General features: G+C 61.6%; 2 protein-coding genes across 3 annotated transcripts; one reads left to right on the top strand and one right to left on the bottom strand.

Moving 5' to 3' along the window:
• The first annotated feature begins 2,680 nt into the window (after positions 1–2,680).
• On the top strand, positions 2,681–5,520 carry CBX8 (chromobox 8). Of its 2 annotated transcripts, none has more exons than XM_066332262.1 (5): positions 2,681–2,804; positions 3,185–3,228; positions 3,400–3,465; positions 3,564–3,630; positions 3,785–5,520. In XM_066332262.1, exons 1-5 carry the CDS (start codon positions 2,736–2,738, stop codon positions 4,607–4,609), a joined length of 1,071 nt encoding a protein of 356 aa, XP_066188359.1. In that variant the 5' UTR covers positions 2,681–2,735; the 3' UTR covers positions 4,610–5,520. The 2 variants fall into 2 exon arrangements, with proteins under 2 accessions (XP_066188359.1, XP_066188358.1); XM_066332261.1 differs by having other exon boundaries at positions 3,540–3,630.
• A 6,126-nt stretch (positions 5,521–11,646) lies between these two features.
• On the bottom strand, positions 11,647–15,595 carry CBX2 (chromobox 2). The gene is made up of 5 exons (XM_066331833.1): positions 15,509–15,595; positions 15,381–15,424; positions 14,790–14,855; positions 13,210–13,279; positions 11,647–12,963 (listed from the first exon to the last, which is right to left on the bottom strand). Exons 1-5 carry the CDS (start codon positions 15,578–15,580, stop codon positions 11,647–11,649), a joined length of 1,569 nt encoding a protein of 522 aa, XP_066187930.1. The 5' UTR covers positions 15,581–15,595.
• Between the last annotated feature and the right edge of the window lie 29 nt (positions 15,596–15,624).

The following is a 15,624-nucleotide window of genomic DNA, read 5'->3' as shown; positions in this document are numbered from 1 at the left end:
AATGGCTTGACTGTGCGGGAGGGGCCCCGCAGTGCCGCCGGCCGCGGGCGCGGAGGGCTCCGGACACCCTTCGGCAGCGGTGGGAACTGCCCAGGAACGCTCCCGCCCGCCGCTGCCTCGTCCCGCGCGGCTGAAGCGCCTCTGTCCCACTTCTCCTTCCGAGCCGAGACCCCCACGAGCGTCGGCAGCCGCGGCCCCGGCTCACCCACGCGCGGGGGCTTCGGGCGGTTTCCCCCCGGCGGCGATCGCTCCGCGCTGCTTTCCCCGCTCCGTTCTCGTTTGCATCTCGCCTTCTCCCTGCCCCCCCTGCACCTCAGCCGGGGCGTATCTCCGGCCCCGCGCGGGTTCCGCGTGGGTCCCGGCGGGAGGATGAAGCTATTTTGCCACCGATGCCTTCGTGGGAGGCAGCGGAAACTCAGCTTCTCCCCTCTGCACCCCTACGCGTGGCCTCGGGACTCTCCGCGGCGCCGCGGGGCTGGGCGCAGGTGACGGGGCAAAGGCAGCTGCTCAGTCGGGAGCTACGCGGCCCCTCAGGGCTCCCGTGTGCTGTCGGTACCAGGCGGCACGGCCTCGGATCCGCGGTTCCGACGTGCACCGAGGACACCGACAGCCAAGGTGCCGGGCAGACGCCAGCTCGCTCGGGGCGCGGCAGCCCCACGGCCACGGGAATGGGCCGCCGCGCCAGCGCCCATCGCGCCGGGGGGACACGATCAGCTTCCCACGCACGGTCTCGTGGCCCCCGCCGGGCCGTGCGCCCGGTGCCGCCGGGTCTGTCCCCTACGAACCACCTTCCCAGGAACGGGGTCCAGTGAGCCGCGTCCACGCCAATTCACCAGTCGCCCCGCGACCAGCCTTAATTAACAACGATTAATTCAACATTAACGAAAAACTTCCCGGACGGCAGCCAGCTGGGGGCCGGGAGACCGCGGAGGTTGCGATTCCCCCCGGCCCAGCCCCGCCACGCAGAACTCGCGTGTCACGACGGCTCCCGTGGCCGAGGGGCTTCAGGCGTGGTGTGGGAGCACCCGGGAGCCGCCGAGGGGGAATCTTCCACCTCCTGCCGGGAGCGCGCTTTCACTTCGGCCGGGGGCGGTGGGAGGAGAGATCTGCCCCCCCCAGACCCGACACACGGCCCCCGCGTCCCGTGTGCAGCCGTGGGGGTACAGTTGTCGGCTCTCCCCGCGGGGTCCCGAAGCCCCACTCGTGTCCGTCGTTGTCGGTCCCTGCCCGCCCGAGTGACGCGGCGGCAGGAGGGATCCCCGGGAAGAATGCTCGGGTTGGGAACAACGGCGGTGCCTCCGGTCCCGGTGCCCCCTGGGCGGCTTCCCCACCCGGGGAAAGGGAAGGGTCTCGTAGCCGCAGTAACAAGGCGACGTGGCTGCGGTCTCATTCACGGCAGGGAAGGCGCAGCCGGTTCCCCGAGGCCACTCCCGCCGTGGGTTTCCCACGCGTGAACGTGGCTGCCGCCGAGGCTCGTTGCTTGTGTGCTTCGAGCTCCATAGCGGAGGGGGGGCCGAGGTGGGGACAGAAGGGAAAGATCCCCGAGGGTCTTCGTCTGGTCTCGTCCGCTCGTGAACCGGGGGGCCGCAGGAGCCCACTCAGCACCGCGGTGCTGCGCGTCCCACTCCCGGGGCAGTCCCGAGCGGCGGCGCTGCCCACGGACACGGAATCCGCTTCACTCCGCGGGACCGGGCTGAAGGGCTGCCCGGTCCTCCCGGAACCTCCCACCGGCGGCGCGGGGGGCGGATTGGGTCCCTGCCCACTTGCGAGAACCGGTCGTGTGGGACCTCCTGTCTCCCGGAGGTTGCGCCGGTTTCCCGCGAATCGCGCGTGTCTCGTTCCGCCGTGGCCGCCTCGGGGAGAAGGTGATGTCTCCCCGAGGCGGTGCCGCGGGGCGAGGGGCAGAGCCGGAGTGAGGGACCGGTGGGGGTACCGGCTGGCAGCCTCCCCGGTACCGGCTGGCAGCCTCGCAGTGCAGCCACGGTCCTATGCCAGTTTGGTGACAGATAACGTGGGAGATGGATCAAATTCTGCGTGGGGCCACCCCGCTGGCCCCAGGTCACCTCTCTGCCCCCCCGGGACCGAAGCCGGGGGCTGCCGGCACAACGAAACCGGCGGCCGCGGTGCCCCATTTTGCCGGTCCATGTCCGCGTCGGCGGGAAGGATTCGCGTTCCCGCAGCGGCGGCGGCGCCCAACGGCACGCGCGACCGCGTCTGTCCGTGGACGGGCTGTGCGGCAGCGCCGGTACCGGGACCGGCGGTTCGTGCGGGAGCGCTCTCAGCCCTGACACCGCTCTCTTTGTCCGACCACGGGTAGGCGGGCCAGGCCGCGGAACCCCCCATATTCCGCCCCGTCCGGGTGCCGCGGAACCCCCCGGCCCGTGCCCGGGGCTGCCGAACCCCATCGCGCCCCTCTCCCGTTCCGCGGGCCCCCTTTGTGCCCCGCGCCCCCTCCCGCCCTCCCGGGGCCGTCCCCCCGAGCGGGGCGTGGCCGGGCCGGGTGGGCGTGTCGGAGTGGGCGTGTCCGTGGGCGTGCCGCGAGGCCCCGCCCCGGCCCATCGGGACTCGGCGCACGTCGGTGGGCGGGGCGCGGCGGGGCCAATGCGGCGCGGGCGGAATATTCCACCCGGCTCCGGCGCGGCGCGCGCGGGGGGGGCGCGGTGACGTCAGCGGGCGGAGTATTATGGTCTGGGCTGCGCCGGGGCCGCCCCTGCGCTGCGAGCGGCCGCGTAAACATGGAGCTCTCGGCCGTCGGGGAGCGCGTCTTCGCGGCCGAGGCCCTGCTCAAGCGCCGCATCCGCAAAGTAGGTGCCCCTCCGCCGCCCCTCCGCCGCGCCCCCGGCCCCCCGCACCCCGGCCCCGGCCCGCTGGGGGCGGCTCTGCCTCCCCCCGCCGCGGGGCGGGCTCCGCTCCGCCGCTCCCGCCCTCCGCGCCCCGCGCCTGGGGGGGGGCGGTGTTAGATCCGCGCCCGGGGGGGGTGGGGGGTGTGTGCGTGTGTGTGTGTGTTAAATCCGCCTTATTTTTCATTGTTGCATCCCCCCCGCTGCACCCCCGCCCCGTGTTCCGCTCCCTGCTCGGGGCGTTGCGGGGGGACCTTTGTTGCGGGGCGGTTTGTCGCGATTTGTCGCGGTTTGTCGAGGTTTTCGCTCCACGCGTATTTATTTTCCTCGCTTCCCATCCGCAGGGCCGCATGGAATATCTGGTCAAATGGAAGGGCTGGTCGCAGAAGTAAGTCGCCCCGGGGGGTTGCAGCAGGGGCCGGGGGGATGCTGGCTGCACCCCCCGATCCCCCCTTTGTGCCAGAACGGCAGCCTTTATGCCCCTATTTTTGATTTTATTCGTCTTGTTCTCTCCTGGCTCCTTATTCTGCTCCCTCTCTCCGTCCCGCCTTCCCCCCAGGTACAGCACTTGGGAACCTGAGGAGAACATCCTGGATGCCCGGCTGCTCGCAGCCTTCGAGGAGAGGTACAAGGCCTTTACTAGCTGTAGCAGTCGCGCTTGTAAATATGTTGCTGTCTTGTAGCTATGCTGAATTGAAGCTTTGGTTCTTTTAACACCTCTAGGGAGCGAGAAATGGAGCTTTACGGGCCCAAAAAGCGAGGCCCCAAGCCCAAAACCTTCCTGCTCAAGGTAAGGAGGCCAGAGGCCGGCGGCGTGCCAGAGCAGGGGTCCCTGCCCGGCCCCCTCGGAGGATGCTCCCCTCAAAGGTGGCCTCTTGTAAGTTGCAATTACACAGCCGGATGGCAGGATAATAAAGTCACCGGGTGATTTATCTTCTTTGCAGGCCCAGGCAAAAGCCAAAGCCAAAACCTATGAATTCCGCAGTGACTCTTCCAGGGGGATCCGGGTGCCGTATCCGGGCAGGTCCCCCCAGGAGCTGGGCTCCACGTCCCGGGCTAGGGAAGGACTCAGAAACATAGCCCTGGCCCCCCAGAGCAGCTCCAGCAGCAGCACCCCCAAGGCAGACGGCATCCGGGACCGGGTGATCCGCGTGGAGGAGAAACCCGGAGAGACCCCCAAAAAGAGAGGCCCAAAGCCCAGGAAGGAGCTGTACAAGGACCTTGCGGAGACTCTGGACGCCTCCAAGAGGAAACTGGGGGACCCGGGGGACAAGGTGGGGGACTACCTGAAGGCCAGGAAGATGGAGGAGGCGGCGGCGGGGGCGGCCAAGTTCGGCTCGGGACACAGCGTGATCCAGCTGGCCCGGCGGCAGGAGCCCGAGCTGCCCGGCGCCCTGCCCGGCCCCAACCGCGCCGAGGCGGGGCCCGAGGCCTTCCCCCCGCGCCTGGCCAAGCACCGGGCAGACTTTCTGGACCCCAAGGGGCAGGGGGGGCTGGACCCCGGCGGGCCCAAGCTCCTGCACGGCGCCGTGAGCCCGGGGGCCGTGGGCGGCCTGTACCGCGACGGCGTGGGGGGCCCGGCGGGGCGGCCCTCGCTCATCGCCAGGATCCCCGTCTCCAGGATCCTGGGGGACCCCGAGGAGGAGTCCTGGAGCCCCTCCCTCAACAACCTGGAGAAGGTGGTGGTAACTGATGTGACCTCTAACTTTTTGACCGTCACCATCAAGGAGAGCAGCACGGACCAAGGATTCTTTAAGGAGAAGCGATGAGTTTGGTGGAGGTGGTGCTGGGGTTTTCTTCAGTCAGATCCAGACAAAAGCTTGGTAGAGCTTGGTGGGCCTCTCTTTTTTTTTTTTTTTATTTTTTTATTTTTTATGCTCCTTTTTTTAAATTTTTTTTTCTTTTCTTTTTGGTCCTGGAGAGAATTTAGAAACTGTCCTAAATTCATTAACTCATTCTTTTGTTTTGTTTTGGTTTTTTTTTTTCACGTCTTACATTTCGTTGGAAAGATTATCTCTAGAGTTATATTTTCTATTAGATGTAAATATGTTATTTAAGAAAAAATGCTTATATATATATCTATATATATATATATATATTTCAACTCTGAGTTGTTTTATTTAAATGGAGACAACAGTGACTGCTCAGTTGCTCCTAGAAAGGACAATAAAACTGAGAACTAACGAGTTCACACATCTGCCACAGGAGCCGGTGTACATAACAGTGTTCATAGCTAAGTATGTGCTGGGTTTTTTAACTATTATTTTTCATATGATGCTATGGATGGTGGAGGGGGACGTGCTGCTCCCTCGGAGGGCAAAGTGCCCGGATTTCTTGCTTGTGATTTAAGGTGTTGCTTGTACAATCAAGTGTGCTGTGTCCAGAACTGTTGCCCTTGACAGTTGACGTGAGCACTTGAATTCACAGTGTTGTTGGGGATGGGGTGTTTCCAGTCTAACAAAAAAAAAGTCATGTTGCTACAAAGTCGGGGCGGGGAAAAGCAGAAATCCATAAAAAGGCTGAAAGTGTTGGAGTATTAACTTGAATTCCCTTTTCTTGTGGAGGAGAGGAGTTTGTGTGTGTAAGGTTCCTGAGGGGTGATACTGAAATGCACTTTAATAGAGTTGTCGTAGCAGTTGTGGGAGATGGGACTGAGCTGAGTATATCTGTTTTCATTTTGTCTGGTCGCTTGATTCTGTTCCCCCACCCACTAAAAACAAAAAAACCCAACAAAACCCCCCTCTGTTTACATTCCTGAAATGCCAGAGAGGTTGGGGAGGGAGCATCTCACTGCCCATATTTAGTTACTTTATTCTGCTACAGAAAGTGGATTATTATTACTTTTATTCCCAATCACAGTTTACTTCAGACTGTTGGAAGACTCCTGATAAAGTGTTTTGTGATATCCACATCCCTGACAAGACCCAGGGTCACATTTATGCATTCAGCGACAATAAATATTTCCCTTTCCTTACGCTGGTTAAACAATAGCCAAGAGGCGAAATATTCCTGTGCGGAGCAGCCCCACCGCCTCGGGTGGATTTAGTGCTGGATTTGTCCGTGGGATTCCTCTCAGGGCTGGGATCCCGAGCTGAGCTTCCTCCCTGGCTGGGGCAGGGAGGGGCTGGGGGCTCTGGAGGTGCAGCAGTTTCCCCGCTGGTTGGGGGTGTCCCTGCCCCGCTGTCCCCCAGCTCGGGGAGGGGCCCTGGGCCGGGCCGAGGTGGGGCAGGTGGCCCTGTCCTCGCACCTGCTCTGGGCAGCAGTCGGATGGGAAGCACAAGCCCGGCAGTGCCTGGGGGCTGGGACTCAGCCAGGGCCCTTGTCCCTGAGCTCCTCAAGGGCACTGGCCCAGGGACCTCACAAGGGCCGAGGGAAGGGGCTGGGCAAGGGGCATCTCTGCTGCAGGGCCCTTGGGCAGCTTCACTTTGCCCAGTTCCCTTCCCCATCCTTATTTTGGGACCCGTGAGGTGCCTGGCAGGATGCTGGATTGGCTGTGCAGAGGGGAGGCCATCGTGTCCGACAGTTCCCTGTTTGATTTTCCTTTTTTTTTTTTTTTTTTTTTTTTTTTTTTTTTAAAGACCTGTTTTGTAAAATCGAGATTTTTAACTTAGTTTGTACGATTTGTACGAAGAGCTGATGTGTTGGTTCTGGTGTTGACACGGGTGTTGGAGGATGAGGAAAGGGGTTGAGCTGTTTGTGCTCCTGCCGCCGCCGAGGCCGGGGCATCCTTCCCTTTGCAGAGAGCCCGGAGCCGCTCCCGCCCCGTCGGGGCTGGGCTCCGGCCCCGTGTCCGTGTGTCCGACACACACCTGGAGCGAACCGTACCTGTGGGTGTATCTGTGTGTCTGTACATAGCGACGTGTACCCTGCGTGTGTGTGTGTGCGGGCGTGTGCGTGTGAATTATTTAAATCTAAGACTTGTACAGAAGCGATTTGGCTAAATCTCAGTCTCAGAAGTGAAGCTTAACTACGTGTCTTCTGCCAGCCGTGAATGTCCATATGAGACCTGCTTTTTATGTCAGTTTAAATATATACTTTGTAAATAGAAACGTGTCTGGCTTCCCTTTGTGGCGCTGGGAGCACGGTGGGCTGTGCGCTGGGTGGCCCCGCAGCCCCTTTGCGCTGCCGGCAGCCGGGGCCGGGTCGGGACCCGACGGGGCCGGGGGGAGGCGGCGGCTCCCCGGCCGCAGCTCCGGGCGCCCCCCCGGGGCTCCCGCGGTGCCCGGAGGGGGCGGGGGCGGCCGCTGGGCTCGGCCCCGGTGCGAGGAGCGGCGCGGGGGCAGCCGCCACGAGACCGCGCCGGTACCGGGCCGGACCGGCGCTGCCCCGGCCCGCGGCGCTCCGCCCTTCCGACGGGGCGGGCGGGGGCCGGCTCGGGGCGCGGCGGCCCCTGCCCGCGGAGCGCGGCCTTTGTGTGCCCAGGCGGCACAGGCGGGGCTGGGGAGGGGGGCTTTAAACCGTGTCCTCATTAACCTCCTTTTTCTGCTCGGGCGGGTGGGGCGCGGACCCCGCGCCGCGGGAGCTGCCAGCGCCGGGAGGAGCGGGAGGAAGGGCCGCACAATGGCGCCTTTCTCCGCCGGCCCGCCGGGGGGGCCCGTTCACACGGGCCGCGGGGCCCCGCGGGCGGCCGGCGGTGGGGCCGGCCCGGGGGCGATGCACCGGCGGGGCTCAGCTCCCGCCCGACGGCCGCCCCGACGGCAGCGCCCGGGGACCGCCGCCCGCGCCCTTCCGCGGGCCGCGCAGCGCCTCCCGCAGGCCGGGCCGGCCCGCCGCTGCCCCGGGCCCGGCCCGCTCCCTTGTCCCGCTGTGCCCCGGGCCCGGCCCGCTCCCTCGTCCCGCTGTGCCCCGGGCCCGGCCCGCTCCCTCGTCCCGCTGTGCCCCGGGCCCGGCCCGCTCCCTCGTCCCGCTGTGGCCCGGGCCCGGCCCGCTCCCTTGTCCCGCTGTGCCCCGGGCCCGGCCCGCTCCCTTGTCCCGCTGTGCCCCGGGCCCGGCCCGCTCCCTCGTCCCGTTGTGTCCCACAGGTGGCAGGAGGCAGCTGAGCTCCGGCCGCGGGCCAGGGGCAGCCGGGCCGGGAGGGGCTGCGTGCGGCACGGAGCCGCGGGGGAAAGCGGCGGGGTTCCTCACTGCGGTTCCCCGGCTCCGGTTCCAGCCTCGAACATCCCCGGCCCCCGCCGCATCCCGGGCCGGGAACACGGTGCCGCGGGGCAGGGAGGGGGCCGGCAGCGCTCCCGGAGCAGCGACCACGCGAGGCTGAAAAGTTTACAAAAATATTTATTGATATGCTAAAAAAAGAAGTGTTGGACAAATTATACAAACCCCCCCGCCCGACGTAACCGTTTCCTAGTGTTTTTCCTGCAAATAAATTAAAAGCAGCCTAGAGCTGGGGGGCTACGCTAACGTCAGTGTCCAGGAACACGGGAAAACTGCACAAGGAACGTGAGCGAGGGGCTGCGAGGGGCCGGGGTGCCGCGTGGGTCCTACTCCCGTAACACTCGTGCTTTCCCAGGGCAATAACATCCCCGACTTTTGTTCTCAAAAAATAAAAGCAAACAAACAGCTGCAGTTTAAAGCAATCGTAAGTGTCATACAGGACCGATTTGGCTCTCTCTTTAATTAAAACGTACAAATCAGAGCAGTGACTGGCACAAGTTACAAGAACAATCGTTTGTTTTCACCTATCTCAAATTTCTGTCAGTAAAACCTCTCTCCTGGCTCTGGAGCCCTTCACACGCATCTCAGAAACTCAAGACAAACCAAACCCCTAAATTGTCTCCATCCCTCCGTGTACTCCTGGGCTTTTTTGGTACAAAATATATATATAAAAATAGACTCAGTTTCTCGGGATGATGGCTGAATCGGCCACCTCTTCCAGTCCAATGGAAAACAACAAGGATGCTTAACCAGATTATGCCTGGGGAAAATATCCATTCACTATACAAATACCGCAGGACTTTCCACATCGGAAACCCCTTAGAAAATGACAAGTGACAAACCTTTAATTGCCTGTCTGACACCCGGCTGAACATGCCAACCCATAGCAGCAAACTCAAAAAAAAAAAAAAAAAAAAAAAAAAAAAAGAAAGGTAGAACTTGAATCCTAACGGTACATAACCAGGGTCTGCACCAACCGGGGTTTTTCCAATCCCTGTCCACCAGAGACTCCATTGAACTACTCACAGGATGTCTTTGGGAGGCAAACCCCAGTGGGAACTGTGCACTCAGCCCCGCCAGCGCTGCTGGGAGAGCTGAGATCCCAGAACACCAAGTGAGAAAGGGGCTAGGGAAGAAATGGAGGGTGAGATGGCCAGAAAAAAAAAAAATCCTGGACTATCATTTTCAGCATCGTTAGACCTTTGGAATTGAACCAGCTGGTGAGCAAAAGGCACAATAGCAAGTGGTGACAGCAGAGTCCTGTGCTGCCGGAGGGGACATGCCTGGGAAGGGTGGGTGATGGAGGGGCCTGCCTGGCCCTGGGAGATTGGGATACACGTCCCCTTTGGCCAAGCAGGAGGCAGGAGCCAGGCCCTGCATGGAGAAACCCATGGGAGCCAAGACAGTGGCTCTGGAGGGAGCAGCAAGATCTTCACCTGCTGCCACAGCTCATCTCCTGCTCCGCCCTTTGGGCCTTCAGATGTTTGCCTCCCCCTTGGAGAAACCAATCCACACACATCCTGTTGCTGCAGGCAAGAGCATCCCTGCCAGGCCAGCTCCCCCTCTGTGGGGGCATTGCTCAGCAGGGCTCTGCACGACAGCTCTGTGTCCCACTGGGGACCAGGACACCCCTTCCCACAGGTGTCACCATGTCCCCAAGACCCTGCGACCACTCTGCTTTGCATAGGCACAAACCTGTGGTGGGGACCGGTGTCACAGACAAGGCTGAGATAAGGACGGTCCGAAAGGCACATTGTTGATCAGTTTGGATTGGCAAAGGCCAAGTAGCAAACATTTGGCGTGTGGGTGAGAGCGGCACCGCCACGCTCCCAGATCCCTCGGCTCTTCTCCCAAAGCACTCGTACCCCCAGCACAGCACAGACCCTGCCCGGGCTTGCTGCTGGCCAGGGCTTCCTTGGAGCTCGTTTGGCACAGTTACAGTAGAAGGTAAACTGCACAGACTGTGACGTTTTGGCATCACCTGAGAACGACCCCACAGGCAGCCAGCAGCATGGCCATGAGGGGCTGCTGTGTCAGGGGCCAGAAATACCCCCACTTTGGTCCCTGCATCCACACTCCTGCGTGTGGAGATGCTGTGAGTGGCCCTGCCTGGGGCAAAGGGAAATGCCTACCCTGGTGCCAGGTCTGTCACCTGGTGACCCCCTCAGCAGTGACCTGCTGGTCAGGTGGAGGGATGTCTGAACCACAGAGGGGAAGTGCAGCCACCAGCTGCTCATCACCTCTGAGAAAAGGACTCAGCATCAGCAGAACTAAAATGACCTCAAATGCTACTAAACTCTGCCTGAACTGCTGCTAATTTTGGCTTGTAGGAGAAATCTGCAGCAGAGAAAACACTGCAGTGGAAAAGCCATCACTGGGTGCAATCATGAGCCAAAAGGAGCACCCCAGCTGCTGGGATGGCCAGGGGAAGGTGAATGGCTGCTCAGGTGCTCTGCTTCCTTGGGAACAGCAGCTTGAGGTACCCACTGGCCTTAGCCCTCCTCCCTCTCCTGTCCTTCCCCACCCTCCAGACCACCAATGCAGGTGGCCTTGACCAGCTTCTGAGCATTCTAGAGAAAACCATGGATGATCAGTGTGAGTCACACCCAGGGAGCAGCAGTCCTGGGTGTCCTGGCAGTCCCAGCACCAACCTACCTGCTGCTGGAAGGGTTCACACATTCTACAAGACTTCAAAAATATTCCCCAGCTTGCTCCCTGTGAGCGCCTGGAACCTGCTGAGCAGGAGGTGGAGATGCTGGCAATGCCAGGATGAGGCAGAGGAGTGGTGTGGGGCCTCCCTGGGCTGCCCAGAAATTCATGTTCCTCTGGAAGTAAAGTCACTGCAGAGAAGCTGGTGGATCCTGCTGCCTCTCAAGGCAGGACTTTCCTCCAGCAGAAAAAAAACCTCCAAAACACCCTCCAAAAAAAAAGCACCTCGGCCACCTGTTCTGTTAGTGGCATCCAGGACTTAAACCTATCTGAGACTGGGGTTATTTCCCTCTCTCATGGAAAAAAAAAATCCTTAAAAAAAAATGTAAACAATATTTCCCTATCAGCTGGAAACCCCAACAGAAAGGTTGTGGGTTTCCCATCATTGGAAATGACCTTGCCCAGGGGGGTGGCTGGGCTGAGTGTACCCTGAAAAACCCCCAGCAGCAGCTGCCTCATTTGGATTGACTTGCAGTTCCCCATGGCTCATAGACAGATCCACAGGAAGCCCAGAAGAGAATCTCCCAGTCCTCTCCCAGGTGTAAGACTGTCCCACAGCAGCTCCACACCTCCTGTGGCCAGTGAGCTGCAGACTTCAGCATCTGCTGTTTCAAAGCAAAGAGACCTGTGTGCAGTGAAGCCTGGCTCAAAACTGGCCAGCCTGACATCCCTGGCAGCACCGTGTCCCCGCTCCCAGAGAATGGCATCGACCACCCCCACATGGGGCACAGCTCCAGAGGAGGATGGAGAGAGGCCAGGGAGGAAATCCAGGACCCGCTGGCAGTTTGGAGCAGGTTTCACTGCGTTATTTGTCCAGCCTTTCCAGATACGAGTTCCAGCAGGTTTCACGAGGGCTCTGCGTTCACTTGAAGAAAAAAAAACCTGATGGAAGAGCTGGGAAAAGATGAGGCTGAAAGGCCCTCTCCCTTCTTTTACACTCCTGGGCTCAGTATTGCCGCAGGTTGAAAAACCCAACGCTGGTGGGGGACTCCTTGACCGTCACTGTGATCAGGTTAGCGGTGACATCGGTGACAAAGACATGCTCAATCAGGCTGCGGGTGGGCTTCCAGTCCTGGCTAGTCTGGATGGAAACAGACATGTTCTGCCCCACACCTGGGAGGGAAGCCGAATCCCGGTCCGAATCGGAGCTGGTGTCCGAGCCCGTGCTCACTTCTGACAGGGCGGAGGGTTTGCGGCTCTCCGTGGCCGCGTGTCCCTCTTGAGCGCCAGCTGAGCCACCTTTGGCCGAGTCCCTGTCACCTGCCCGGTGTGCCTGCTTCTTGCTCTTGCCACCGTCCCCCGCTGGGAGAGCAGTGGCAGCGTTCAGCCCGGCCCCTGCGGCGCCGCCCTTGGCACCGGCCGTGCTGCCGGCAGAGCCCTTGGCCAGGGAGCCGCAGAGGTGCCGGGGGAGGCTGCCCCCGCTGGGCCCGTTTTTGACACTCTGCAGGTTCAGAGCCTGCAGGTTCAGCTCCTGGCTGGAGGCTGGCTGAGCGCCGGCCCCAGAGGAGCTCGAGGGCGTCTTGCTGCCATTGGGCAGCATTTGGCCTCCGGCAGCAAACCCCAATTTCTGGTCCCCTCCGGCGCTGCTGCCGGAAGCCTTTGCAGTTTTGGGTCCCTGCACGTTCAGCCCCTGCTCCCCAGAGCCTTTCTGGCTCCTCATTTTCAAGTCCAGCCCTAAGCTGCCCTTACTGGCCGCCTGTGCCTTCAGCGCCAGCCTGCCCAGGGCGGAGCTCTCGGCTGCAGCCTGGCTTTGGGACATCCTGCTCATGTAGTGCACGATGGAGCTCTGCCAGCTGATGGCCTGGCTGGGGCTCGCCGAGCCGCTCTTCATCATGTTGGGCAGGTTTTCCCCTGATGACCCCCCTGAGCTGAGCCCAGCCAAGGCACCCGGTGGATCCTTCAGCATAGCCATGCCTGAGCCCTGTGTGCTGTGCTGGGGCTGCAGCTTCCCCACCAGCTTGGCACCACCTGTCACCTCCTTCCGGGACGTTTTCAGCACCTTTGTCAGGTTCACTGTCCTTCGAGCCGCCTTCTGCTCCGGGGGAAGAGGTTTCCTCCCACGCTTCTTCCTGGAAGTGTCCTTCATGTCGGGCTTGGCCACCAGGATCTGAGCCTTCTTCTGCGGCACCGGGTGCGTCTCTCTGCTGCGGGGACCTCTCTTTGCCTCCAGATCACTCTCATCCTCTTCCTCGGAGGAGGAGGAAGAGGAGGATGTGGAGGAAGAGGAGCTACTTGACTTTGTTTTCGCAGGCATCTCTGGTTCCTGCCAAGCAGCAGAGACAGGGAGAGTTAACAGCAATGGCCAAGGAATGGTCATGGGCATTTCAAACCCCCCAGGGTGGCGTGGCCAGGGGCCTCAGACACACACAGGTTCTCTCTCTGTGGAGCTGATCCTCAGGGCTCCGTCAGCTGATGGGATGAGTTGTGTGCTCGAGGCCACCCCCCACCCCTGGAGCCCTCCAAGGCCAGAGCCCCTGGGGAGCAGTCACAGCCCCTGCTGGGGACTCACCACGTTCTTCCTGGGCCTGCCTCGGGGCCTCTTGCCTCTCTTCCTGTTCTGCACTTCCTTTTCGTGTTCCCTGGAGAAAACGAGGATTAAGGACAATGTTCACGGGGAAGAAAAAAACACCTAAGGGAACTGAGGCAGGCAGGTGGTGACCAGAGAGCATCCCTGTCTGCATCAGCATCATCCCTGCGGCTTCCAGCAGTCAGCGCTGGACCACACGGTGTTACCCATCCTAAACCTGCGCCTTTTCCAATTCTCAGTGAGATTTGCCTGGCACAAAGGGATCAGGCAAAGGGAAGATCTGCTCCCAGCCCTGCTAAGCCTTGCTTTGGTTATGCCTCTGCTGTGCTGAACTTCCATGCTGAGTGTGGGACAAGCAAAAACATTCCTGGAAGCTCAGTGAGTCCCCTCCTTTGCTGGACTCCTTCCACCTCTCCTGCACCTCCTGCTCTGCCCATGGTGGCCCAGGCTGGGTGCAGGGATGTTTCAGCTCACTGTACTCGTTTCCTAGTTCCGTTTAAATGGGATGGTGTTTGGATGTAACACATCCAGCTGATTAAACACCAGATCCTGTTCTTGAAAAAAATGGATCCAGCAACTAATTACAATCAAATCCTATCATAAACCTTAATGATTTTTATTATTACAAAGTCAAAATACTTGGCAGCACTATGTCTGCCACAGCCAGCTGGCTACCCCTGCGCTCCGTGAGGGATTCCTGGGCTGTGGAAGGATTGCTGCTCTCAGCCCAGCTCCGGGCAGGAGCCGTGGACCTGACAGAGGACAGGCACCATTTTGTTCTGCCATGAAGGTTGTTCAGCCCAGACAAGGCTCTAGGGAGACTTCAGAGCATCTTCCAGGACTTAAAGAGGCTCCAAGAGAGCTGGAGAGGGACTTTGTACAAGGGCCTGGAGTGACAGGACACAGAGAACGGCTCCCAACTGACTGAGGGCAAGGTTGGATGGGGTATTAAGAAGAAATCCTTCCCTGTGAGGGTGATGAGGCCCTGGCACAGGGTGCCCAAAGAAGCTGTGGCTGCCCCAACCATAGTAATGTCTAAGGCCAGGTTGGACAGGACTTGGAGCAACCTGAGATAGTGGAAACGATGGGGTGGATGGGGAAGAGCTATAAGATCCCTCCTAATCCAAACCATTCTCTATGGTTGTCTCCCAGGTATTATTTCCCTCGTCCTCCCAAAGCTTCACCCTCCCCAGGTTTGCTTTAATGTCTCACGAGCCCAGGCACCATTCCCCCCAGGGGTCTGTGGCCGCCCCCAGAGCACAGCCAAGGTCCCTGAGCCCTAGTGGGGACCGGGAGCCCCAGGTCCGTGCCGGACACTGCTGCGTCCCCCTGGTGCACCCAGAGCACCGCTGGGCCATAAACCCGCCGAGTTTGCCTGGCCGGGGCACAGCCGTTCAGGTGGAGCCGGCCGGTGACTCCGGGGACAAACAAACAAAAGGGCCCAGCCACAAAGGGGCCCGCCAGCTCCAGGCTGTTGTTTCCAACAACTTCCACCACACGTGCAGCCAATTAGAAGTTAATTGACTTTACAGTTTGCTTAGAAATATTTAGAGTTTGCTCACTTCTTTTGGAAAGCCAGGAGCAGCCGGGGGTCCAGGATGTTCTCCTCGGGCTCCCAGCTGTTGTGCCTGCGACAGAGGACACGGACCGGGTGAGTGCAGGGGGCCGGGCCCCCCGCCGCCGCCCCGGCACCGGGGGCTTCACCCGGGGCCGCCGGGCCCGGCACGGAGCGGGGCATGCCCGTACCGGGGGCCGGCACAGCCGGGGGGCGGGCAGGGGAGAGGGGCCGGGGGAGGGAGATGGGGAAGGGGGCGGCCACGCCGCCGCGGGGCGAGGCGAGCCCCGCGCATCCCGGGGGAGCTCCGGTTTCAGCCGAGCGGCCGAGGGGCGCGGGGCCGGCCCTGCCGGGGGGTGCGGCCGCTCCGGGGGGATCGGACCGAGCCGGGGGGGGGACGGAGCCCCACGCGGTGGCGGGGAGGGCTCGGCCGCGGCCGCGCTTATTTGTAAACAAAAGGAGCGGCACGACCCAAACAAAAGCGGCCGGGCGGGCGGTCCCCGCGTCCCGCACCGCACCGCGCTCCGCTCCGCGTGCTTCCGCCATCCGCGCGGCCCCGCACCGCGCCCCGCACCGCGCCCCGCACCGCCCCGCTCACTTGGAGGACCAGCCTCGCCACTTGACCAGGTACTCCAGCTTGCCCTGCGGAGAGAGACGGGGAGAGAGAGGCGCGTTAGCGGGGCCGGGGGGCGCGGGGCCGGGGGCCGCGGGGCCGGCGGGTCCCACCTTGCGGAGCCGCTTGCTGAGGATGCACTCGGCGGCGAAGACCTGCTCTCCCACGCTGCTCAGCTCCTCCATGGCCCCGGCCCCGCGCACGCCCCCGCGCACTCACACACAAGGGG

Source organism: Sylvia atricapilla, chromosome 18 (assembly GCF_009819655.1).
Source record: "Sylvia atricapilla isolate bSylAtr1 chromosome 18, bSylAtr1.pri, whole genome shotgun sequence".
Lineage (NCBI taxonomy): Eukaryota > Metazoa > Chordata > Aves > Passeriformes > Sylviidae > Sylvia > Sylvia atricapilla.
Note: the sequence above shows the minus strand (reverse complement) of the source record. Positions and strands in the feature narration are given on the sequence as shown.

Excerpts from the sequence above, each read along its gene's own strand:
- CBX2 (XM_066331833.1), bottom strand. The coding sequence starts at position 15,580 with ATGGAGGAGCTGAGCAGCGTGGGAGAGCAGGTCTTCGCCGCCGAGTGC. Across the intron at positions 14,856-15,380 it reads TGGCGAGGCTGGTCCTCCAA|GCACAACAGCTGGGAGCCCG; the intron begins GTGAGCGGGGCG and ends CCTCTGTCGCAG. Across the intron at positions 13,280-14,789 it reads CTCCTGGCTTTCCAAAAGAA|GGAACACGAAAAGGAAGTGC; the intron begins GTGAGCAAACTC and ends CGTTTTCTCCAG.
- CBX8 (XM_066332261.1), top strand. The coding sequence starts at position 2,736 with ATGGAGCTCTCGGCCGTCGGGGAGCGCGTCTTCGCGGCCGAGGCCCTG. Across the intron at positions 2,805-3,184 it reads TCAAGCGCCGCATCCGCAAA|GGCCGCATGGAATATCTGGT; the intron begins GTAGGTGCCCCT and ends TCCCATCCGCAG. Across the intron at positions 3,466-3,539 it reads CTCGCAGCCTTCGAGGAGAG|CTTTGGTTCTTTTAACACCT; the intron begins GTACAAGGCCTT and ends GCTGAATTGAAG.